Here is a 26,706-nt window from a genome sequence, read left to right on the forward strand (position 1 = left end):
TTCCAACAAAAGTTGAGGAAATTTGCGTCGGTCGATGAGAAATTGATCTGCCAAGGAATAAAGAATGGCTATTTCGGGTTTGTTTACGCGGTTATTTCTGTTCTTCGGGCTCATTAATGACTTTAATTCAGTCGAAATCAGCAGTCACTCAACCGGATTTTTCGGCTGAAATGTTTGTTTTTCCATTTGAATGGGTTTGACAACAGGAGTTCAGGAGTTAAAATAATTATTTATTTAAAAAATTTTTGCACGATGTGCACCTGTCCGAGACCTGTCATTATAATAACACAAGTTTCCAAAATTGACCACCAAAACACTTTTCCATTTAACGCCTCTGATCTCGCTTTTGCGCCACTCATACGCCACTTGCTCCAAATCTGCATTTTGTAAATTTTTTTCAAAGTTTGGTGAATCGCTTCTGCTGATTTTTCAATCTAAAAAAAAAGAAATTCTTATCTACCCTTGCTGTTAAAGTCTTATTTTATTCTTTCAAAGAGTTGATAAAAAAATAGTTTAACATTTAATATATTTTTTTTACCTGTGTTAAACTTTCGTTTCCTAATAAGCCAGGAATTGGCCCTTTTTCTATTTCCCATTCCAAATAAACCATTTGATTATTTATAAAAAAATTTAAAAATTTGTTACTGAAACAAAGAGAATAAGTGCCCGAATATTCGGTAATAAAGGAATGTCCCCCATTCAGTTTTTTTCTTTGGTGGTGGATGACATGACGTTGGGGGTCAAGCAAAATAATGTCACTAAGGTGGTCACCCCTTTTAATCACCTGGAATATGACGTAAATCACAAATAATCAAATTTGGGGGAATTACCTGAAATTCAAATCTAGTTTCGGTATTTTTCTGAATCTCTTCGTAAAAACATTGCTCTTTACCCGACGCTAGGGCAAAAGTTAGCTCATAACAGCGGTTTTTTGGCAAAAATGTGAGCAAAAACAGCAAAAACGTACAACCTAACTGACGCATAATATAGTTTTGTTATCACGTATTGTTACGTGTCCTTTTGATATAAACATTATTAACCGGAGTTACTTATTACAAGTTTTAGGTTGAAATGTGGACTGATTTAAGTAAGGTAACTTACGTCTTACTGTTAAAAAAATTAAATTATTCAGAAATTATTGTATAAAAAATTGTTTAGGCAACCAGTAATAGAACTCGAAGTGTTTTATTAATATTAAGTTGTAATTTTTTTATTTTAGCGCGTGTTGTTACGTTAAATTATAGAAGTGTTTGCCAAGAGCAAATACTGTTTAGGGTATAAAAAATTATAAAAAAAATAAAATTCAAAAAATTTAATTCATCGATTGTAGCGCTGCAAGTGGCCATTGGTGGCACTACCACTTGTCAAAATTTTTTTCTGCCACGTTAGGTTATGTCAGCTCTTGATATGTTTAGCGCAATTAAGCCAAACATTTGATAATAAAAAAGTGACGTGTGTGGTGCTTCAATTACCGGCGAAATAATGAATACCCAAATTAGCTACAATTACTTATTTATTTTAGTGTTATCATTGTACACCAGTTATGCCACCGAACTGACTTTCGAATTGCCCGACAGTGCCAAAGAGTGTTTCCACCAAGAAATCCACAAGAACACGTCCGTCACGCTCGAATTTCAAGTAATTTCCAAGTGCTGGAATTGCCGAAAATTTACTTTTCTTCCAGGTGGTGACAGGGGGTCAGTACGACGTCGATGTCAGTTTGCAGGACCCCCGTGGGCAAGTAATCTACAAACAGATCAAAATGCAGTTCGATTCGCACACATTTACGGCGGAGCACACCGGCGTTTACGTCGTGTGCTTCAGTAACGAGTTTTCGACGTTTTCCCACAAGTTGGTCTACATGGACTTTCAAGTGGGGGACGAGCAGCCGCTGCCTGGGCTGGGCGAGCATGTTACTGTCATGACCCAGATGGAGTCTTCGGCTCAGGACATCCACAAGGCTTTGACCACAATTCTCGATTATCAGACCCATCACAGGCTCAGGGAGGCTCAGGGCAGGAAGAGGGCCGAGGATTTGAACGAGAGAGTTCTTTGGTGGTCGATTATGGAAACTGTCGCTGTTATCACAATAGCAGTAGGCCAGGTTTTCGTTCTCAAAAACTTTTTCACCGAGAGAAAGCCCTTCAATATTAAGTGAATCTTATTGTTTGAGTGTGTTGTGATTTCAGTTATGTATATAATACAATAAAGTCAGGGGTCAGTTCTCGTTTTATTTTAATTTTTGATCAAATCATATTTTTTTACGTTGCCCGTCTTCTTATTGTTATCAATACTTGTAAAAACTAAATCCAATAAATTGAGCCGTTTTATTTGATATTAAGTGGTTTTATTGCCTTAAAACATTTGATACAAACTTATCTGGACGACTGTATTTTTCGTTCCTAAATATCACAGCCGCCTTGTATTGATTCTGCTAGGGGGCGCTAATGCAGTTTGAGGTTATTTTAACCGTAGATAATTATTTGTTTTGCAACAAAACCAAATTTTTTGTGTTAACAAATGTCCCAACAGTTGTTATTTTACGTTAAAGCCAAACTTTAACTTTTTGTGAGCATGGCCAATGATTGTGAAAAACCTGGGGGCGCAGTTAAAAGGAGTGCTCAGAAGCCTGAAACAGGTAAAAAACTTGAGGAAGGCCAGGTTGTGGCGTAATAATTCAATTCAATTCATCACGATGGGGTTTTGTAATCGATACAAATTCATAAATAATGGGAAGAGTGTTTGCTAAAAACCAACATTACTGCACAAGTTGTTTCATTGTATTATGTTTGTGTAATTAATTAATACAGTTAATAACAAATCGCTGAATTTTAAATTTGGTGGCCAAATTGGCCGGGGTAAGTACCGCCAGTGTTGCCAACACTGTCTTCAAACTTGTTCTCTTGTTTTTTTAGAAATCTTCCAGTATATTTTTCTTAAGATTGTTCTCTGATTCTTTTATAGATCTGAAATCTGGACTTTCTTTAGACTTTGCGTTTATATTAAGTTTATTAACGTCTATCTGTAGGCGTCGTTTATGACATGACTCCTTAAAGTACAGTGTGCTTTAATGAATTTAGGGATATTTAGTTTTCAAGAGTTTCAACTATAATCCATGGACGATCGATTTCTTCTTTATTTATTAATTATTATTTATTACCGTCACCAACTGACAAAAAATTCCCTAGACGACAGAATTTTTTTTAAATAAGAAAAGGGAGGCTCAAAGTATAAAAAATAGCATAACATACTCATTTTATAAGGGTTTTGGCGCACGAATCCTAAGTTATAAACCTCATCTTTAGAATCTTTTTTAAATTCTTCTTCTGATGCTTCTCTAGTCTTTACAATATGTAATTATTTTCTAGACTACTCAAAATTATATTATAAACACTTCTTTTACACTTTTTAAATTCTCCTTTAGATCGTATTTTAAGTATTTTCAAAATTTTTTCATAGTTTTGTTTTGTATTTATGCAGATTTTTTTTAACGTTGTTTCTGTATTTGTCTCTAGATTTTTCTTAAGATTATTCGTTAAATCTTTTATAAACCGTTTCTGGATCTGAAATATTTTCTACACTCTACTCAAAATTATATTATAAACACTTCTTATACATTCTTCGATAGTTTTGTTTAGAATTTCTCCAGATTATTTTTAGCATTGTTTCTGTATTTTTCTTAAGATTTTTTCTTATTTTTTTTAAAGTCGTTTCTAGTTCATATATCTGGAACGAAATCTGTGAATCTTGACTCTTCTTTAGATTATTTTATAAACCTTATTTTCAGTATTTTTTTTAGATTTTTCTCTACCTGTTTCTTTACAATAATTATTATTTTCTTGACTCATAATTATTTTATAAACACTTCTCCATTCTTTAAATGTTCCTTTAGATCCTATTCTGCGTCTTTTCAAAATTTTTGGATAGTTTCATTTAGAATGTCTCCAAATTATTTTTAACATTGTCTCAGTACTCGTCTCAGGATTTTGTTAAGATTTTTTTCTGATTTTTTCTAAAGCCCAAATTTTTTATAGATCTGCAAATGACTTTAGAAGAATACAGAATTCTACATAAGAATCCAGATAAATTATAAATTTAGTTTATATTGATTTATGTTAAATAAATCTATTTCCAGATTCTTTTATAAATTTTTCTCTAGATTATTCTGTAGAATTGTTTGTACACCTCTCCGACATTCTCCAATTTTTTTCTAGTTTCTACTTTACGTTTTTCTAAATTTTTTTTTTTGTTTCGTTTAGGACTCTTCCAGATTATTCGTTAGCATTGTTTCTGTATTTTTCTTAAGATTTTTTCTTAATTTTTTTAAAGTCGTTTCTAGTTCTTGTATCTGGAACGAAATCTGTGAATCTAGACTCTTCTTTAGATTATTTTATAAACCTTATTTTCAGTATTTTTTTTAGATTTTTCTCTACCTGTTTCTTTACAATAATTATTATTTTCTTGACTCAAAATTATTTTATAAACACTTTTCCATTCTTTAAATGTTCCTTTAGATCTTATTCTGCGTCTTTTCAAAATTTTTGGATAGTTTCATATAGAATGTCTCTAAATTATTTTTAACATTGTCTCAGTACTCGTCTCAGGATTTTGTTAAGATTTTTTTCTGATTTTTTCTAAAGCCCAAATTTTTTATAGATCTGCAAATGGCTTTAGAAGAATATAGAATTCTACATAAGAATCCAGATAAATTATAAATTTAGTTTATATCGATTTATATTAAATAAATACATCTCCAGATTCTTTTAGAAATTTTTCTCTAGATTATTCTGTAGAATTGTTTGTTCACCTCTCCGACATTCTCCAATTTTTTTCTAGTTTCTACTTTACGTTTTTCTAAATTTTTTTTTGTTTCGTTTAGGACTCTTCCAGATTATTCTTTAGCATTGTTTCTGTATTTTTCTTAAGATTTTTCCTTAATTTTTTTTTAAGTCGTTTCTAGTTTTTATATCTGGAACGAAATCTGTGAATCTAGACTCTTCTTTAGATTATTTTATAAACCTTATTTTCAGTATTTTTTTTAGATTTTTCTCTACCTGTTTCTTTACAATAATTATTATTTTCTTGACTCAAAATTATTTTATAAACACTTTTCCATTCTTTAAATGTTCCTTTAGATCTTATTCTGCGTCTTTTCAAAATTTTTGGATAGTTTCATATAGAATGTCTCTAAATTATTTTTAACATTGTCTCAGTACTCGTCTCAGGATTTTGTTAAGATTTTTTTCTGATTTTTTCTAAAGCCCAAATTTTTTATAGATCTGCAAATGGCTTTAGAAGAATATAGAATTCTACATAAGAATCCAGATAAATTATAAATTTAGTTTATATCGATTTATATTAAATAAATACATCTCCAGATTCTTTTAGAAATTTTTCTCTAGATTATTCTGTAGAATTGTTTGTTCACCTCTCCGACATTCTCCAATTTTTTTCTAGTTTCTACTTTACGTTTTTCTAAATTTTTTTTTGTTTCGTTTAGGACTCTTCCAGATTATTCTTTAGCATTGTTTCTGTATTTTTCTTAAGATTTTTCCTTAATTTTTTTTTAAGTCGTTTCTAGTTTTTATATCTGGAACGAAATCTGTGAATCTAGACTCTTCTTTAGATTATTTTATAAACCTTATTTTCAGTATTTTTTTTAGATTTTTCTCTACCTGTTTCTTTACAATAATTATTATTTTCTTGACTCAAAATTATTTTATAAACACTTCTCCATTCTTTAAATGTTTCTTTAGATCCTATTATGCGTCTTTTCAAAATTCTTGGATAGTTTCATTTAGAATGTTTCCAAATTATTTTTAACATTGTCTCAGAACTTGTCTCAGGATTTTGTTAAGATTTTTTTCTGATTTTTTCTAAAGTCCAAATTTTTTATAGATCTGCAAATGGCTTTAGAAGAATATAGAATTCTACATAAGAATCCAGATAAATTATAAATTTAGTTTATATCGATTTATATTAAATAAAAACATCTCCAGATTCTTTTAGAAATTTTTTCTAGATTATTGTATCGAATTGTTTGTACACCTCTTCGACATTCTCCATTTTTTTTTAGTTTCTATTTTACGTTTTTTCAAAAAATTTTTTTAGTTTCGTTTAGGACTCTTCTAGATTATTCTTTAGCACTGTTTCTGAACTCTCCTTTAGATTAGTATTTTATCAATATATCTCTAGGTTTTTTTTTAAACTTACTAAAAATTTTTCAAACACTTCTTCCATTTGGAGAATTCCTTTTTTTTAAGATCTTACACTGCTTTTTTTCAAATTTTATTATACTTGTTTCGCTTATAATTCTCCTAGATGACTCTTTAGTATTAAAAACAAAGTTGACTAATTCAAAAAATGCATTTTTTTCCTTATTATCCTAATAATTATAAAAAAAATATTTGGAATATTGGGTAAAGTGAATAAAATGTAGCCAAATGCTTTTATTATAGTTTTATCTCTTTCTCTCTCATAAAATATTAAAAAAAAAACAAACAAAAAAAATAGGCGCAAATTCAAAATCGACTGGATGTTATTAAATTTTTAGGCGAGATGGCGTCTCCGGAGCCCAAGCGGCTCAAAGTGGACTTGTCTTTGATGAGCGACCAAAACCCCGTTTCAGTCCTAAACCAGTTAAGAGTAGGTTTAAAGTACAATTTTATCGAACAGCGGGGCCCTTCACACGCCCCGCTGTTCAAAGTCGCCGTAGAAGTGGATGGTCAGACTTACTACGGCGTTGGCGGTTCGAAAAAACTCGCCAAATGTAAAGCGGCCGAAGAGGCCTTAAAATCGTTCATCCAGTTTCCGAATAACACAGCGTATGCTGTTGGAGGAAACGGCACTAATGTCGATTTTACGAGCGATGCCTTCGAAGCCGAGAAAAAAGAAGGGCCCACGAAAAAAGTAGCGACTAAAGGGCCGGTTATGCTCTTGAATGAACTTTATCCAAATGTGGTCTATACGTGTGTGGAGAATGATGGAAGTGCGTATGCTAGGTTTAAGATGACGGTGACCATTGGGGACGAAAAATTTATCGGGACTGGTAATTAATTTGGTAATTTTGGTTTTGTGTTACTGGGGTTTAGGTTCCAGTAAAAAACAAGCGAAAAATGCGGCTGCAACCACCGCCTTAGCCAAGCTTAACTTAAAAACGAGTCTAAATGGAGATCAAAAATCAAGCGTGCTGTTGGAGGAACAAGAAAAAGCCGATTATGTTGGAAGGTAATGCTTTTATTTTTTTATTCGTAATATTTTAAGCACGTTTCCGACAAAAAAAATTGAATAATACTTAAAATTCTCGGGTGTCTAGGCATGCAACTCGCATACGCTCGTTGCATAATGACAGCCCTCGAACTTTGTGTTTTCGCACTATAACCAATAATTGTATAATAAGGCTGACTAACACGGAACTGGTAATGTTATTTGCTTGAAATAAGCTTTTCAGAAGGAAATTAATGAGAAACGTTATTTTCCAGCCTAGTATATTTCTTAGAGCCCCCTTAGTTTGAGATGATTTGTAGTTTAGTTTTATTCCGCAAGATGGGGTACAACAATTACGCTCATTTGTTTTTGTCTTATTTAATAAATAATAATTTTATTGTTCGGTGAAAATTGTTGTACTCTGCATGCGATGCCTCGCTAAAGGGTGCCGATATTTCTCCTAGTATCGGCCGTAAGGTGCTCAGAAATGTACCAAACTGTGGTGCTCTGGGAACAAGGCGTGCTCCTATTTTGGTAAGAGTTTGACTATATTTATTTTTATTAAAATAGGTTTTTCCCTATAGTTTGGTAAAATGTCTTCATACAACAGGCTAATAATTCAATGTTGCCAATAGATTTTTTGTTTCAGTCATTAAAAGTCACTTGGTGTTTTATATTTTTATCTATGCATGCGAAGTTTTTCGGAATCTTTTACAATTATTTGTAATTAAATTTAAATAATTTATTAGTTAGTATTAAGTCGGTGCAAAAAATTTTCTTACGTTGTACTAGAACATGTGGTTGTTTTCGTAAAAAAATTAAAAAAAATTGTCGCTAGTCCCAAAAAATAATAAAATAAAAACTAATAATTTAAATAAACACTATAAATTCAGCGTCATCTACATTTTTTTAAATAATTTTTTGCTCATCATTTAAGCATCATCTGGTTGGAATGACACTAGAGACCATTTAATAGTTTTATTAATCTTAATATTTTTAATTAATTCATTTTTATTATAACGAATTTTTAATTTTTTGTTTATTTTCAGAGAAATTTAGGGTGGCTTGTTTTTAATAAATCACCCTGAGGTATTGTGAAAAAAATCAAGTACTTATTGAATCGTAATTGCTGATTTCTGTGACTTTTAGTTCTTGAGAAATAGTAAAAAATACTATAAAGTCGTTGCAAAAAAATTTCTTACGTGGTACTAGAACATGTGGTTGTTTTCGTAAAAAAATTAATAAAAAAAATTGTCGCTAGTCCCAAAAAATAATAAAATAAAAACTATTAATTTAAATAAACACTATAAATTCAGCGATATCAACATTTTTTAAAAGAATTTTTTGCTCATCATTTAAGTATCGTCTGGTTGGAATGATACTAGAGACCATTTAATAGTTTTCTTGATCTTAATATTTTTTATTAATTCATATTTATTATTACGAATTTCTAATTTTTTGTTTATTTTCGGAGATATTTAGGGTGGCTCGTTTTTAATAAATCACCCTATATAGTGAAAAAAAACCAAGTACCTATTTAATCGTAATTGCTGATTTCTGTGACTTTTAGTTCTTGAGAAACAGTAAAAAATACTTTTAGCAGTCAGTCATCTTTTGTATGTTGTAATTGAAACGGATGTTTATCAACACAGAATATGTGGCGATAAATTGCAAGCGTAATTATTTTTTATTTGAAAAATTACTTTTTTATTTGGTAGTATGTTTTAAAGTAAGTTATATAAAATTTTCAATAAATTTTAATTTTTCTAAATAAGTAAATTTTGGCTCAAGAGTCACTTAGAATTGGTTGCAATTACGTATGTGAATATGCAGTAATAAACAAGTAAATAAAAAACAGAGTAATATGAATTTTTAAAATTATTGATTTCAATATAATATTTTTTATATTTCTTGTTTGTTATTGTTTAGGTAACATTCACTGTTTCCTTTTTGAACATTTTCCAGTTGTCTTGATGAAATAATAGTAAGTTTCTGACTCAAATAAACCACTAGAAGTGCTTGAAGTAAGGCAATTGACAGTTAATATTGTGTTTTTTTTTAAATAACAAAATTAAAACTTGCAAGTGCTATGCAATAATGTTTTACAAAAACAAAGTGCAAGCTTTCAAGGTTGCCTCTGGAATTATTATTAATTAGGTACCTACCTGCAGTTGTTTTATGTGCAATTGCTTCATATATTTTTTTCATTATTAAATTGTGTTTTGTTTTCCTTTTTCTTATTTGTCTTTTATTTTGTTGTGACATTGTTTTTGTTCCAAAGCGATTATAGTTAGTAACAACGTATGTTGTAAGATTTTATTTTGCTGAACATTGAAATTTCTATGGATTTTTTAAAACTGAACATAGGATAATACAAGGTGTTCAAAAATGGTTGTTTATCAAGACGACTATGGAATTCAAATTTAATGTGTCGTTTTGTTCAAATGTTTCTGGGAACTGTCATCTCTGTCCTTTGTATTAACTTTTTACTCTAAACGTTTAGCCGAATACTTAAAACAATCTCAAGTTTTTTTCTACTTTGGAAAATAGTTAATAGATTTTGATAAGTTAAACTAAACAAAAACAAACAACAAAAATAGAAAGTAGAAAAAAAAATAGTATATTACACTCGTTTTATAAGACTTAATTTAATTGTGGCACTAACTCTACTGGAGCACTCCTTCGTCGTGCTCCAAAACTCTTATAAAACTTGTATAATAATATACTATTTTTAATCTATCGATGTTAACAGATTAATCCAAGAGAAATTCGAAGCCCTCATGTCCACCGACCCCACCCACATCAAACGCAAAGTCCTCTCGGGCATCGTAATGACCCGTTCAACGTCCCTCCACGACTCTGAAATAATTTCAGTGACCACCGGCACAAAATGCATCTCCGGCGAGCACATCAGCATGAACGGGTGTTCCCTTAACGACATGCACGCAGAAATCCTCTCCCGCCGTTGTCTCATCACCTACTTCTACGACCAACTCGAGCTCATTGCAAACTCACAGCCCGAAAAATCAATCTTCACCCAACGTGAAGACGGCAAAGGCTACAAACTCAAACCGGGTCTAGACTTCCACCTGTACATCAACACAGCCCCCTGCGGCGACGCGCGCATTTTCAGCCCCCATGAGGAGAGCGAGGCGGTGGACAAGCACCCCAATCGCTGCTCAAGGGGGCAACTGCGCACCAAAATCGAGTCAGGCGAGGGCACAATCCCCGTCAAAGCCAGCGGGAGTTTGATACAAACCTGGGACGGGATTTTGCAAGGGGAGAGACTCCTAACCATGTCCTGCTCGGATAAGATCTGTCGCTGGAACGTTGTGGGGGTACAGGGGGCCCTCCTGTCCCATTTCATCGAACCGATTTACCTCAAATCCATCGTTTTGGGGAGCTTGATGCGCGAGGCGCACATGTACAGAGCCCTCTGTGGCCGGATTGAGAACACGATTCAAGGCCTACCGCCCCCATTTCGGCTAAACCGCCCCTCGATGTATTTACTGACTTCGAGTGAGACACGGCAGCCTAAAAAAGCGCCAAACTTTGCCGTGGTGTGGGCACAAGGTGATTCTAGACCGGAAATTGTTAATACAACGGTGGGAAAACCCGAAAATGGGTTTTCGAAATTGTGCAAAGTCGAGTTGATGAAGAGGTTTGCGCGATTAGTTGGGAGAATCTCAAGTGTGACTGAGATTGAGAAAAATTTACCGAGCCTTTATTGTGACGTTAAAGACGCCGTAGCTTCGTATAAGGTAGGATCAGTAGAAAAAATAATGTATGCTAGACGGGTGTTTCAGGCCGCCAAAACCAATTTGTACGAAGCGTTCCTCAAAGCGGGCTTGGGTAATTGGATTTCCAAACCCATGGAACAGGATATGTTCGAATTGAGGGAGGGAAACGACTAGGTCACTAATTTTCAAATTTTACTTCTGTCATTTTTACAGAATATATTTTAATTTTTGACTTCATAAGTCTATGAATTTTATTCTAGGAATTAAAATAATTTTAACAAACCATAACTGTCTTTCTTTTGAAACCTTTAGTCGTCAGTGTTTCTCGGTCGATTAAAAGTGCAAAGCTCAATATTCCCGCATTTTTTTCCTAATAATTAGTAAATTGCTTGGATTTAAATTGATTTAAAACGATTTGTTTTGGCGCATTTCTCACCAAGTGTTACCAACCGAAACAGTTATTTGGGCTCATCCTGTATGAAAAAAAACACCTGAAATGTTAGTCCATGGTCGCATAACAAAGAAATGAGAGCCCAAACTTTCTAGTAACAAGTTTATAAATACAAAAAATGCTTTATTATGTAATTGTGGAACAATAAACACACTTTACTCCGTTACATAACCTCACTTCCAGTTGTCAAAATGTTTGCTTTCCGGTCGTTTTTTCGGGCCGGTCGGGCCCTAGCCCCTTTTGCGCACTTTAGGCACTTACACAGTTGCACAATTCAAGTGTTAAGGGCCCCCAACGTCCAAAATAGTGCAAACCTTGTTTTTAGGTTATGTTCAACGCAGCCCCTCGAAGTCGACGCCTCCACGTTTGAGAAAGCCTGCGACGAGACTTTGGAATCTCTGACCGAATATTTCGAGCAAATCGTCGAAGAAGCGGATAATTTAAAAACAGCCGATGTGGCATACACTGTAGGGGGTTCCCTCGGCTTGATTTGTTTTAAAAGTGTTTTTGCAGAGTGGCGTTTTGACTGTTAATTTAGGGCCGGAATATGGGACTTATGTGATTAATAGACAGTCGCCGAACCGGCAAATTTGGCTGAGTTCGCCCGTCTCGGGGCCTAAAAGATATGATTTTGTGGTCAGGGACCAGAGTTGGGTGTATAAACATGACGGGAGGACGTTGCATAGGCTGTTACAGGATGAAATATCGAGGATTGTGAAAATTGATGTTAATTTTGCCGATTGTTCTTATGGGAAGTTGTAATAAAAGTGATAAATACATCGATTACATGTTTTATTTTTAGTTCAAATACCTCGCTCTCAATCAATTTTTCATTTCAAGTGGCTAGCTTATGATTTTGAATTTACGTTGGCAACGATTGTCGAGCGTCATACGTTACAGCGTTGCCAACTTAATTTAAAAGTGCAGACACTAATGAAAAGTTAATTGAAAACATGGCACTTCTTAAACGGAGTGGTGCTAGTATATGTTTTTACACTTATTTTAAGTATATTTACAACAGTTATACATACAGTTATGTACAAGGAAAATAAATTAGTTGCTTTTAGTTTTAAAAATATCTAATTATATCACATGCTTGGTCACACAGTGTCGTTTATTACTTAAGACGTTCGATTTTTTAATTTTTTACAGTACAGTTGAAATGTTAGGGTTGGAATTTTAAAGGAATAAACACTTAAAGCTGATTGGCTTAAACTTCAAAGCGTTTGTGTTTTCCCGACAGATGATTTGCCATCTACTAGGACAGTCGTCAATTTTCCCTAATTCTAACAATTCTAATCTAATCCTATTTTAATACTACGGAGGACTAAGGAGCAGATATGCAGCGAGTTGAAAATATCCATTATTATTGACTTAAATTATTGGAAAATTAATATTTTTTTCCAAAAAATCTTGTATTTAATATTTATTAAAAATTTTGAACTTCTTGAATAAAAATGATGAACAAATCCAACATTTTTTTTAATTAATAGCACAATTTTATCGTATTTTTCAAAAGTTTACTTGATTAAAAATGGAAATAAAGAGCTAAAATTCTGTTTTTTTTATTATTTCAAAAACTGTAACGGTTAAATATAGAACATGTTAATAAAAGTATGCATAGAAATTAATGTTTTTTTGATCGACATTGAAAAAACAAGGTCATTTTATTTGAAAAAACTGTTTTATAACCATTTTTTTATCATCACATTATTAAAAAAATCATAGTAGCCTTGCAATTTGACAGTTGATAATCTTAAAAACTTGAGAAGACCCTTTGAACTTTTGACTATCAAAGGCAAAAAGAATTATTCACTTATTGTAAAGGGTTTACGAGCTGTGATATTTCATATGAACCCCTGCAAATAAAAATTGTATAAAAAAATTGACGTACGTCAAAAACTATGACAGGTAAGTATTACAACTAGGGTAAGTTTACTCAGTTTTGAGATGCGAATTTAAAAATGCAATATAAATAGATGGTTACTATATAAAATTGCAAAGTTGGCGCCAATTTCTCGGAGTTTCCGAAAATCAGCCATTTTGAAAATAATTTAGCTAAACTCAGAATGGTCGATTTGGATTGTATAAAAAATTTTAAAGCTCTAGCTATATTAGAAGTTAAAAAGTTTTTAATATATAAGATGTTCTAAATGAAAAAACAGAAGTTTGTATTGTAGCTAATTTAGGAAACACCTTGTATAGTAAAATCAAATGAAAAAAAAGGAAATATTTTATGTAAGTACGGCTTTTAAAAAAAGTAATTTTCTAACATTTAGACATCAATAATGGATTTTTTAAATCGCTGGGACACACTGTATAGGAAGGCCTACAAATCAAACATACTACTGTTGCCAACTGATAAACTTCTGAAATGAATTTGAAGAACAAGATGGGATCTCTTTTTTAAATTAAAAAAATGCAATCATAAAAATAAAAAAAATCTCTGCAATTTGTTGTAGTTTGTTAGAAATATTTCCAAAATTTGTGATTCTGAATCTGTGGCAAAAAGTCCTCCGTGCTGAATACAGAAACGACACTTCGGATAAATGGGATATGTCATAGTCGAGGTCACGAATTAACTCTTAGTACCCTGTGTTCTATCTAAATTAGCGCCAAGATGTGTCACAGCCGCTCCACTTCCTACATCTCCGTCTCGGTGACGCCTTTGTCGACCTCTTCGGTGGTTTCCTCGCGAGTCCAGGGCAAGTGTCGGCTGGACCGCGAGGTTTGGCACTAGATCCAGGTGCGTCTTTGCCTGATGGAGTTCTTGTCGTCGGTCTGGCTTTGGGCCAACTGCTTTTGTCAGGAGACGGAACGCAGCTCTTCGCCTTTCCATCGGCGGGCCTCCAGGTTACGGTGGTAGCCCAACTCGTCGGGGAGGTTCGAGTAGCACGTGTTGGTCGACGACGTGGGGCTGGGGCGAGTCATGTAGTTCATGCGAATGGTTCCTGCAAACAAAAACACACATAATAACATTTTTATTTTTTACAATTCCTGATTTCGAATTTTTGAAACTACACTTCGTCGTAAAATTGAAGGATAATTCAATATTTTCATCCTAGCATAAAAAATTTGTGGTCATACATCCGTTTCTAGTTAATTTTTGTTAAAAGAATTAATAAAATTACAAGTTTTTCTTCTTTTCAAATTTTTACGATCGTCAACTGTCAAATTGCAAGGCTACAATGATTTTTTTGAAAATAATGATTCAAAAATTATTATAAAACAGTTTTTTCAAATGGAGTGACTTTGTTTTTAGAATGGCAATCAAAAGAGCATCAATTTTTATGCAGATTTTTATTAACATATTCTATGTCTATCTCTTCCAGTTTTTGAAATAATCGCAAAAACAGAATTCTAATTCAATATTTTCATTTTTAATCGAGTAAGTTTTCGAAAAATTGTGCCATTGATTAACAGAAATGTTATATTTATTTACCAATTTCACTCATTGATGGCAGACTGATTGAGTTACTTTACATAATTCACTAAGTTGTAATAATCCATAATTAAATATTATTGTTTTACTGCTTATTCGATAATAACCCAGTTAAAAAATAAATAAACTATTAAAGTTTGACAATTGTTGACTATTTGGCAAGGTCTACTTGATTAATTATAAAAATTACGAAGTAAAATCCATTCTTTGTGATTTTTTTCAAAAACTGTAAGAAATAGGTATAGAAAATCACCATAAATATTGATGTTCTTTCGATTGCCGTTAAGAAAATAGGGTCGTTTTATTTGAAAAAACTGAGTTATAGCAGTTTTTTGATAACCATTATGAAAAAATCGTACTAGCCATGAATTTTGTCAGTTGACAATTTCGAAAATTTTGGAAAACTCCTCAAACCTTCGGTTATCAAATACAAAAAAAATATTTACTTATCGTAAAGGGTTCAAGGGCTGTGATACCTTAAATAAACCCTTGCAAATAAAAATTTTGACACATGTCAAAAACTATGACAGATAAGTACCAACAACTTGGGTAAATTTTACTCAGCTTGAGAAGGTAAATTAAAAATGCTATAAAAATAGGTAGTTACTACTTAAAATTTCAAACTTGGCGCTAATTTTTTGTAGTTTCGGAAGCTCAGCCATTTTGAAAATAATTTAGTTGAACTCAAAATGGTCGATTTTGATCGCATACAGAATTCTAAAGCTCTAGTTATATTAAAAGTTAGAACGATTGTAATGTAGGCCCTAAAAAATCACCCTGATATTCTTAAAAAACTAATATTATGTTAGTGTCAAACAAAATACTTCCACATACAAACACACTTTTCAAAAAATATTAAATTTTAGTTATTATTTTTATAGAGCTAGTTCAGATAAGTGCTAAAAGCTAAAATGAAAAAAATTGAAAATAAATTTGTTGTTTAATGCAATATTTAATAAATTGGGATGGGATTATAATAATTTATAAATTTTGTGGATTAGGTCACTCTAATACTGACCGCCTTAATTATGAGTTGCTGTAGAGTGGCAAGAGTAGTTAAGCGTGTGCCACCACAATAAATAGCAGTGCTACCAACTTTAATTGATGTTAAAACGCGAGATCTAGTAAAATCTAGTTATAAAGTTCTTTTGCGTGGTGTTTGAACAAAAAGCAACACTAATTAGACTAGCCTGTGAGCCTAGAATTAAGTTTGTAACACTGAATACGTTATAAAACTTAATTTTAAAATCACAAGTCGATTAGGAATTTAGGTCTACTTTCAAGTGCACATTCTCCATAAAAAAATAAAGTAAATGGAGCTTTGTGTGCAATTTTTAGCGCAGAATTACCTACTTAGAATTATTTTGTAAAAAATAATTTCCAACTCATCGTCAGACCTGATTTGGCAGTTTAATTTTTCATATTTTATAAGACGTTTTAATTAGCTATTTTATAAAAAAAATGTTTTGTTTGGTATTTTACTGAAAAGCTTTTTCTATATTTAATACTTTTGGTAAAGCAGTGTTAGAGATCTGTATTTACCAATTTGAGTTATAATTAATAATGATTTTCAAAAATAATGTCCGCACATTTTTACTTTAGATTATAAAACTTTTTCTTTCGCTGATGTTGGTTAAAATAAAAACTTGAAAGCTGAAAGAAAGTTTTTTAAAAGACAGGTTTTTCTCGTTTGGTGAAAAATACACAGAGTTTGTATATTTATTTAAATTTATATTTTATTTTTTTTAATATAGGCTTATTATTATTATTATTATTATTATTATTATTATTATTATTACTATTACTATTATTATTAATAAACCTAAAGATTGGTAAAAAAACTGGTTTTTAACTTTCGTTTTAAATAATGTTATTTATAAGATTTGCAACAAAACTTATCTTTATATAAAAAATAAAATGAATATGAAGACTTAAACGTGCTGAATCTATTACTATGTTTCATGAAAAATTGTTTCTTGAATTATATTGTAGCATCCAACTGTACTAAGATTTTTTTATAATTTTAAGTGTTTCAGAACAAACTATTACGTTTGTTATTGTTATTGTTATTGTCCCAATCATTAAATTTAAAATTATAGTTTAAATGAAATCAACGAGTTATAAAAATATTTCACAAGAAAGTTTATGTGTCATCTCTATAATTTTTGTTCTCATATTTTGATTCCCAAGCATTAAATTTATAATGATCATTAATCAGTAATCAGTAATCACGTATAGTAATGGTGTAAAAAGGTAATTTTTGGCGGACTAGAGTGTATAATAATATCTCTTGTTATGGTCAATATAAAGTGGATATTCTTAAATAAATTAAAAATAATACTTAAGTATTATTTTATTCTACAATAGATTTTAATCAAGTTGACTGAAATAATTCAAGTATAATAATATCAATTAATATGTAACTGATACTATAAGTTTCAGAAGACAACCGAAGAACAAATTCTCTTTGCTTCAGTTTTATTTTATATTATATAAATATTAATCGTTTTTTGAATATTAAATTACATATTAAAATAATAAAAACTAATCTGCTGTTGTGGTCAGCAGGAAATGGCTTTTCCAAGTGAGTTAAAAAATTCACAGATTTTGATATTACATCTCACCTCATAAATAAATAGTATTGTCTTATTTGTTCTTTACAACACGTGTTTCTGAGAGTAGTCTAAATCATCAAAATATTTATTCTTCTGAAGAGTTTTTTATAAAAAGGGATAGGTCCTGTAAAGTCTGACTAGAAGAGAAAAACTATTTGGTCAAAAATTAGTTTTTCAATAAAAAAATTATACACTAAGGATTTTATTTTACTGAAGATCATATAACACACATACTATTATTATGTAATCCTATATTCAGTTTTAAAAAGTCTATGTCAGTGCATTGCAATCAGTTCCTGGAAACACCAATGTTCAGCAAAATAAAATTTGAACTGTATATTGGTTTAATAATTTAGTGTATTGTTCAATAAATCAATAAACATTTTTCATTACGAGATCTTTTTATTTACTTTTTATTTTAAAGATACAAGAAAGAAGTATCAAAAAGATTTGTAGAAAATTAAATTTTCTACAAAAAAATCTAGGAGACCTTGTTGCTGTCTTTAACGGTTTGGGCCCCAAAAACGTTCAAAGCTACGGATTCAGTTTATTTTCACCGGTTGTTGAGTGTCGGAGTTTTTTTTAATTTTCCCTGACTGATCAAATTAAATAACACAACAATATCCTTAGTGACTCTTATTATTTTAAAACAAAAATGAAAAACTGGCCAGGTGTTACAATCGACATAATACTGCAAAAAAATATAAAAAAATAGTTAACCAGCTCTACTATAAATTTAAATAAAGCTAATAAATGTCAAAAATGATGTACGCCCTAGAAGTGAGATTTATTTTGCCGGTTTGGTGGAGACAAAAAATAATAAATCAATTTGCAATTTTTGACATTGTTGTAATAACGTAACTTGCTAACTATTTACTGTTTGAAAATATCTGCGGAGTTAATCAAGCTGCGGCATATTTGGCTTCAGTTTCAGGACTCCGACTTTCAAGAGACTGACACTGACATGCACCGCTCTCAGACCCATTTTCCGGGAGAATTTGTAAAGTCGAAAGGTCAGAGATTAGATTAAAAAAATCCATTTAGGTTGATTTCAAGTTTTTCCATTAATACGAAATCAGGTTACTGAACCGTACGAAAATCCTCCAACTATGGAAACCCCCAAAGACATTAATTCATTAGATATCAAAGGCCGTCGGTATCTAACGCAGCATCGAACCGCAATAAAAGTAAAGAAGTCGAAGTCTATAAAAACGAAATAAACCATTTACAACCTTTGAAACTTACTTCTTTTGGGGAATAATCCATCTAAGTTTATTGCACAAAAATACGGAGCGAAATAACCGACTCGAGCAAGTTTACTTAAATTTCTTTTGGCAACGAAATTTCAGTAAACTCACCCTTCACACTGAAATCTTACTCCTCGTCACCTCTGTGACCTCTGTGTGGTCCACTTAGTGGCGCGTTCGTCTTTTCTTCCTAAAATTTCGATACGATTCGCATCTAATTTCGTTCGGGACTTTAACGGGATACTAACCGTTCCGGATGATCCGGTTATGGTCCGGGGAGCCGGAGTAGGAGCGTCTCCGGCTGGTGAGGACCTCGCGCCGGGTCAAAGCTCCCGGACTTACGTGAATGAACGGCAGACAGGAGAAAAACTGCTTGAAGCCCCGCCGGAATCTGAAATCAAATAAAACGCCAAAGCTTAAAATAAATAAAGCTCTGCTGACTGAATTTGGTTGGAAATAAATCGGCAACAATATTTTGCACACCCTTGTGGAGCTTTTAGCTTGGACAAAGTGTCCCAATTTCCGGTGTGGTCTCGCTGCGACTTATACCGTCCCATAAACGTATTATATCGACAAATTGTGCTCTGATTAAATCCGGTTGGCGACCGGAAATGAGGGAGGTTTTTATAATGCGGGTTTTTAAACCGTTGGAGGTCTTGGGGTGCTGGGTGTAATTACCACAGAGCTTAAACATTTTACCTAATCTATCAAGTCGTGCGTGAAGCGTCGATACGTCAACGTCGTGAAGGTATTGAACACGGGGGAAGGTCGAGGGAGATTATTTCTACGAGGTTTGAGATGAGGGTATTTTCTTAGATGGGGTAGATTATGGGATACGGGGCCGCATTATCAATATTGGCGAAGAAGAAACGAGGAAAGTAAAAAATGGGATTTTTGCTGGAATTTAAACAGAAAGCACACAGAAAACATTTCTCATCTGTAACAGCTGTTTTCTTCCACAGAATTTTCTGAAATTATGAGCACATTTGGTGACGGAAGTAAATTTTGTTTACAATTTTTGTTGATTTTTTTTATTTGTTTTTATTCACTTTGTATAGTGAAACACACGAAATTTTTTTTATTGTTTTTTATATTTTTAGTTTTTTATATTGTTAAATTTATTTATAGTCATTCTGGTTCACTTACTGTTATATTATTCCAAAGAGATTCTTTCAAAACCGTAGACAAAGCCAAATCTCATCAATTTTTAGGCACAAACAAGAAAAATGTTTGTAAAACTTTATAAATAATATTTATTGATTTTAATTTAGACGAGATTTTAGCTTGAATTTAAACAGAGCGTACACAAAACGATGGTTTATTATTTGTAAATAGCAGTTTTCTCACAAAGAATTTTAAAAGTTTGATCATATTAATTTGGTGTTTTAAGTAAATTTTGTTTTACAGTTTGTGTTAATTTTTTTTCTTTTTTTTGTTTTGTTAAACAGAGTGCACACAAAAGAATTTTTTATTTGTAGACTGCTGTTTTCTCTCACAGAATTTAAAAATTTTGATTACATTAATTTGGTGTTACCAGTAAATTTTGTTTTACAATTTGTGTTATTTTTTTATATTTTTGTTTGTTTTGTTAAACAGAGTGAGCGTACAAAAAGACGGTTTATTATTTGTAAATAGCAAATTTCTCACACAGAATTTCAAAATTTTGATTACATTAATATGGTGTTATAAGTAAATTTTGTTTTACAATTTGTGTTAATTTTTTTTCTATTTTTTTGTTTTGTTAAACAGAGTGCACACAAAAGAACGATTTTTTAATTTGTAAGCAACACAGAATTTCAAAATTATGATCACTTTTGGTGTCTAAAGTAAATTTTGTTTTACACTATTTGTTGATTTTATTCTCTAAACCTGTCAAAATTTACGTTTTTTATTTCTGTATTCAGAAATAAAATTAACTAGACGCCCTCTGGTGATGACTTTTGAACTATGTCGAAAACAGTAAAAATTCCACATTTAACTGACATTTAATGAATTGTTCAACAATTTTGCGTGTATAGTGTTAATTACTTACAATAGAAAGAATCACTTTGAAAATACGTGGTGGTAAAAACTAGCGTTGACTTTGGTTCTGTAGTTTTTCGTGGTATAAAATGTTTATTGTTGGAACTTGAAAGTGGATAAAAAGTGAAAAATATTTAAATTTTGATTACAAAGTGTTATTAAACAGTTGTCTAATTAAAGATTATAAGTAATGGATCACAGCGAATACAAAGTTTGGCTCAAGAAACCAATAAATTGTGAAGTGTGTGAATTTTAGGTTAGAATTTTCCAATGAAAAAATCATGAAATGCTGCGGTAAATCTGCAAAACTACAATAAAGATTAACAACTGCTGATACATTTAAACGTAAATTATGCCAAAAGGTAGGCTTTTCAATGTCTTTGTAGTAATTTTCCAATAAAGAAAGTGAACCAAACAGTCATTCGTTATTCGTGTTTTCCTCGTCATCTCTCATTTGTCAACATAAGTTTCTTGCATCAAAGATGCAATAATCATTCCGCATAGGCAATGCAATAATTGTGAAGCCCCAAAATGCGTACAACGCTCAAAATATCCGAATAAACATTTTCCCGCCATTTATAGTTACTGTTTTCGATTTAGCTCAGTGGCGCCCCCAACGGTAATTTTATTTCCGAATAAGGAAGTTGTGACAACTGTTTGTCATTTATCAATACGAAACGTCAGATTATTTTTAACAGATTTAAAGCAATTTTAAGTCTTGTTGAGTCTAATTCAAAAAATAAAATGTTGTATTCAACACGTTTTCATGTAAATCGGTTTATTTGTTTCACCTCGTGGATGATAAACCTCTCGTTATCACTCGACGTTTACAAATCTACACATAAAATAAAGCGTCCGATTTACACTTAAACTCGTCGAATAAATAACTATTATTTACTTTGTCCAGTGAATAGGTTCTCAACGTTTTTAAAATAATTGTGTTGTTTTTTTTAATTTGAATTTTTTTTTATTTAAAATTCTGTCATTCCGAAAATATGGTAATATACATATATATTTTATTGTTATTTTTTTTAATATGAAACATTATAACATTTAGTGGTTTTAATTTAGTTTAGAGTTTAGCTTCCATTTCAACAGAGTGAGGACACAAAAGGCCTATTTCTTATTTGTAAACAGCTGTTAACACATAATTTTAAAACTATGATTACATTTTGGTTCCAGAAGTAAATGTTATTTTACATTTTTTTGGAGGTTTTTTTATTTGCTTGTTTTTATTTACTTTTTATAGTAAAGACATCGAAATTTTTAAAATGTTTTTTATAAGTTTTAAGTTTTTTATATTTTTTAATTAGTTTTATTATTTATGACTCCGTCTATCCGAAAATATGCTATACAAAGTGTTCAAAAATGGTTGTTTATTAAGGTCGCCAATGTACTGCTTCGTCCAAAGTTTGAAGTATACTATAGGATTTGTCTTAATTTGTGTTTTATATTTTCGTAATTTTTGTTATTGTGTATTCTTTCTTTTTTAGATTTGAAGTCTTTTTGCATTATTGTGACGGATTTGTCATTTTGACGGCGTTCACAATTTAAATTAAGCGCCACATTAGGTACATTTAAATGTCATAGGTGACTAGATAAGCGAACATTGTTTAAATGTAATTTATTTTTGTTTTATGTAAAATTAAATATTTAGAATGTGACAAAGAAAGACATATTGACCATTTTACTTGAGTGAGAAAAGGTCAAAAGTGTTGTACATTAGTATAGTATATGTATATAATATTATTATGTATAGACAAAACTAGATAATCTTTAATTTTTAGGCTCAAACAAAAAAAATTTTTCCGGATTTTTATGACATTAATTGGAATGAGATTTTTGCTTTATAAAGTAAAGAAAAAAGAAGATTTTTTTGTTTATTCTGCTAGAGAAAATCGCAAAATTATGACACATTTAGTTTCAAATAATTAAGTTTGGTTTAACAGTTTTTTGTAGTTTTTTTTATTTTGTTTTTTATTTTATATGTATCCACATGAAAAAATATTGTCATTGTTAAAATGTAATACATATTTGTCAAAAAGCTCCAAATTTTGCAAAACTTTCAGTTAAAATAATTATTGTTATTTCTTTATTTAATATTTTTTTGACCATATCTAGTTTAAAAGTGGAACTACATTATTTTATTTATTCTCTATAGACTCACAAAAGATATAAAATTTAAAATAATATTCAGAGGTTATTAAGAATTTAAAAATGAATATTTTTAGGTAAATGGAATGGTTCCAATCGTAAATTTTGTTTTTCCAATTTTTTGTTGATTTTTTAATCTGTGTTTATGTAGGTACTGTTTGTTTTGGGCACGAACAAGGGTTTTGTATGAAATTAACAATTATGAGAACGAAAGTGTGAAAATGAATAAAAACCATTGACTGTCGTTTCGAAATACCAAGTGTGACAGATAATCAATAAATTTTTATTATATTCGGAATTGGTGAACACAAATAGGTCATAAATAAATGATTGTTTTAGTTTTTGCAAAAGCTCCAATTTCTATTATACACCGAACTTATGTAACATGTTAGTGTTCCACTAACCCAATCTCAGGGCAAGTTTCCACTGTTTGACTATTTCAGGACTTGCAGTCACTGATATTGACACATACCTTCCTCGAGAACATGCTGAAAGTTAAATTACGCTTTTAGCAACATTTTTCAAATTTTTATTTATTTTAGAAAATGCCATCAGTGTCCAAATAGCGTTTTTCCCATTTTAATCAAAAATTAAATTCGGTTGCAGTTGAATCAAAGCGACACCTAATAACAGTTCTGATGAGTTTGGGAAAAAAATGCAGCACTCATTACACTAAAATTGCGAATTTTCCACGAACGTAACAATTAGTCTAATTAGATGAATAAAACCTTCCAGAAAGTTTAATTCTAATTAGCTGGTCGTCATTCATAATTAAATCAAAACTTCCCCACACGCAATATTTGTCGATAGCTTTGGATGAAAGTTTTATTTTTGTTCGGTAAACACACAACTTGGAGCGAAACTTGTATCGAATTGAACTTTATTCCGACATTTTACTTTTATATAAATCAAGTTTGAATCGGTTCAATTAAACTTAAAGTCAAAGCTGAAATTCAGAGCATTCAATTGGACTTTTTATCGGAAGTTGGTGCTTTACGAAACCGGTTTAGGGGAAAAATTAGTTGATTAAATAGTGCGCCCGAAATTCAATTAGTGGTGTCTTAAGGCGCATATTTCACTGCCAGGTGGCGCCCCCTGGAGCGCGGGAGATTAATAAAAGGGCCACAATGACGTGGTGCTGTGTTCATGTCACGCGAAAAAAATATCAAAATCGGGGCCTGAAAATTGAAATGCAGTTACCTGGCGTTCATCCAGCAATAAATAATCGGATTGTACATGGAATTGCTCATGGCTAACCAATAAATGGCCAAATACGTTTCCTGGATGTATGTCGAGTTTGTTATTTCCGGAAAATACGATATCACGATGAAGTAAAGGTGATATGGAAGCCAGCACACTGCGAAAATAATCACGACGACCATCATCATTTTCACAACCTGAAATGAAAATTAAGTGGTAAGTGGGCTGGAAAAATCACTTGTTGGGGCTAATAGAGGGTGTTACTTTGTCACATTTTGCATTATTCAGATGGAAAATTTACAAAACTTGTAAAGTTTGGTCGTTACGAGTTGACATGTAATTTATTGTAGCTTGTTACTTGGCAAGACTTGAAATGCAAGCTCATGACTCCTTTCAGATTAGAGTATTAACAGAACGGGAATAACAAGTTGATGGAACCAGCGATTTTAATTAAAATTGAGAGGTTTTAATGGGAAAGTGAGCGAAACTGCGAGAAATAAATACTGGAAAAATATACACGAGCTGAGAAATTGTTTGGTTTCTTCCAGACTAGAAATAGCATACAATTTGTTTCTTGGGTGCACTCAAATAAGGTCAAAAACCTTTCTCGTAAATTTAAAATATACGGTCAAGCCTATTGTTTTATCACAAAAATAAAATTGTCTAATAAGTTTTGGATTTAATTTTTTAGTTATAAAGTTATCAAGTTTCAGTTTTATTTTGACCCGGCGCATCCACCAATTTTACAACCTTTTATATTTTATAATGTAGGCTTATATTTTAATATATATAAATAAACAACACTATTTTTATAAATAATTTACGTTTTTTAGATTGGGGTTGATTAAATTAGAAACTGACTTCAACACTATTACTTTTTTATTTTCACTATCTTTATTATTTCTCTTTAATATTTTTTAGCCATTTTTGTGTAGTCATTAGGTTTTTATAAAATATTTGTAAGTATGAAATTATAATGATTTTCAACCAAGGTGCAAGGTGTATTAACAGTTTTAAAAATGTAAGTATCAATAAATGATATACGAAATAAATTTCAACTTAAACTTAAATTAAATTTCAACTTAAAATAAATGAGTTTAAAACTAGAAAATGTTAATACAATCAAATAATAATATAAAAAATAGCTGTTAATCATAGTTTATTTTGAAATAGTTTATTAATTCAAATTTAACTTTATACTTAGCCAAGCGAATCGATCAATTTTATAAATTTTTGACTAGTTTTCTAATCTTATAATATGTTTACGCTAATCTCACAAATATTTTCTATAAATATCTCATCAAGAAATGCACATATTTTAACCACCATTAAGCATTAAAAATTAACTGAATTTGGTTGTTTTTGAATAGTAATATGTTTTTTTAGAAATATGTTAGACAATAAACTTTAGTTTTTAAGATTTAACTTGTCACAAACAATGTTTTGATCTACATTTTTAGGTTTAAAACTAGATAGTATTCATCAAATGTAAGAAATTTTGATCTCATTTTGGAATCTTTAAGAGTTTTTTGCATGAATATTAAACAATTTAAATTTAACAAGTTTTAATTTATCTTGGCGCATCCGCCAATTTTACATTTTAAATGTTTTTTTTTGGTGACAGAGTTTTAGAAACGACAATTCTCTTAATTAAAGAATTAAGGAACTAAAGTAGGTTTAAATTACGGTTAAAGAGATTTTGCAGTTTTTAAATTTTAATTTATCACAAAATAACAAATGTTACAAAATGAGTTTGACCAAAAAACTAAGAAGCAAAATAAATTCAAATATGATTTTAAACTACTAAGGACAGTGTATTTTTTTAGTAATTAAAATTTTGCAAGATTTGTGTTTTAAATCTAGCGTATTCACCACTTTTGCATTGTTTAATTTTTTTAATATACGTATATTTTTTTCTCAAATGATATTTAATTTAATCACTTTAGATTATATAGCATTCTTTGTTTTTCGTTAACCAAGTTCTTAAAACAAATCACTTATTTTTTTTCTACATTTCTTTTATTTTTTGTCTGTTTATCTTTGATAATCGTGCTGCAAAACAGATGTTGTAAAATAAAATTTGATTACACATCAATAAACGAGAAGGTATTAAAAAAATAAAGCAAATTAAGACAGCAAAATAATGAAATTCGAAATAGTTGTGTTAGTAATAAGATATAAAAAAAATTTGACTATATATCCATAAACTAAAAGGTATTTAAAAAATAAAACAAAACATAACAACAATATAATAAAATTCGCAATAGTTGTGTATTGATTTGGCGCATCCACCAATTTTACAAAATTTTGTAATTTAACCAAATATTATTTAATTTAATATACAATATTTTCTGGTTTTTTTGATAAACAAGCAAATTAATTATTTTTTTCTACATATAAAATTTTTATTTTTTGGCTGTTTTTGAGCAACAATCGTGTTTGAAACAGGTTTTATAAAACAAAATTCGAATATTTATTAATTAGCTGAAAGGTATTTAAAAAACAAGACAAATTTAAACCATAAAGCAGTAAAATAAGTAAAAAATAATACATATTAACTCGGCGCATCCACCAATTTTACAATGTTTTGTAAAATTGCCTTAATTTTTAAGATAATGTAGATAAACAC

General features: G+C 30.7%; 4 protein-coding genes and 1 long non-coding RNA gene across 10 annotated transcripts in view; 3 read left to right on the top strand and 2 right to left on the bottom strand.

Annotated features, from left to right (window-relative positions):
- Positions 1-209: 209 nt before the first annotated feature.
- LOC135266647 (uncharacterized) lies at positions 210-1,052 on the bottom strand. Its single transcript, XR_010334754.1, has 3 exons — positions 831-1,052; positions 539-784; positions 210-434 (listed from the first exon to the last, which is right to left on the bottom strand). It is a non-coding gene; the product is annotated as an uncharacterized LOC135266647 (long non-coding RNA).
- Positions 1,053-1,331: 279 nt separating this feature from the next.
- p24-1 (p24-related-1) lies at positions 1,332-2,239 on the top strand. Its single transcript, XM_964662.5, has 2 exons — positions 1,332-1,638; positions 1,685-2,239. The coding sequence occupies exons 1-2, from the start codon at positions 1,483-1,485 to the stop codon at positions 2,156-2,158; spliced, it is 630 nt and encodes a 209-aa protein (XP_969755.2). The 5' UTR covers positions 1,332-1,482; the 3' UTR covers positions 2,159-2,239.
- Positions 2,240-2,419: 180 nt separating this feature from the next.
- Adar (Adenosine deaminase acting on RNA) lies at positions 2,420-11,228 on the top strand. The gene is made up of 5 exons (XM_964730.5): positions 2,420-2,638; positions 6,554-7,048; positions 7,092-7,227; positions 9,959-10,967; positions 11,013-11,228. Exons 1-5 carry the CDS (start codon positions 2,575-2,577, stop codon positions 11,118-11,120), a joined length of 1,812 nt encoding a protein of 603 aa, XP_969823.3. The 5' UTR covers positions 2,420-2,574; the 3' UTR covers positions 11,121-11,228.
- Positions 11,229-11,472: 244 nt separating this feature from the next.
- fh (frataxin) lies at positions 11,473-12,180 on the top strand. Its single transcript, XM_964794.4, has 2 exons — positions 11,473-11,864; positions 11,911-12,180. Exons 1-2 carry the CDS (start codon positions 11,589-11,591, stop codon positions 12,157-12,159), a joined length of 525 nt encoding a protein of 174 aa, XP_969887.1. The 5' UTR covers positions 11,473-11,588; the 3' UTR covers positions 12,160-12,180.
- The window catches only part of LOC658644 (tachykinin-like peptides receptor 99D), a 76,746-nt gene continuing 62,212 nt past the window's right edge, over positions 12,173-26,706 (bottom strand). For 4 of the 6 annotated variants that reach the window (XM_064357729.1, XM_015978332.2, XM_008196305.3 and 1 more), the window contains 3 exons: positions 24,078-24,274; positions 18,950-19,092; positions 12,173-14,348 (listed from right to left, as the gene is read on the bottom strand). In XM_064357729.1, coding sequence (XP_064213799.1) covers positions 14,203-14,348; positions 18,950-19,092; positions 24,078-24,274 — 486 coding nt within the window. In that variant the 3' untranslated portion in view covers positions 12,173-14,202. Of the gene's footprint in view, positions 14,349-18,812; positions 18,892-18,949; positions 19,093-24,077; positions 24,275-26,706 lie in introns of all 6 variants that reach the window. The other 2 variants (XM_015978333.2, XM_015978334.2) reach the window with 2 other exon arrangements.

Source organism: Tribolium castaneum, chromosome 7, assembly GCF_031307605.1.
Source record: "Tribolium castaneum strain GA2 chromosome 7, icTriCast1.1, whole genome shotgun sequence".
Classification (NCBI taxonomy): Eukaryota; Metazoa; Arthropoda; class Insecta; order Coleoptera; family Tenebrionidae; genus Tribolium; species Tribolium castaneum.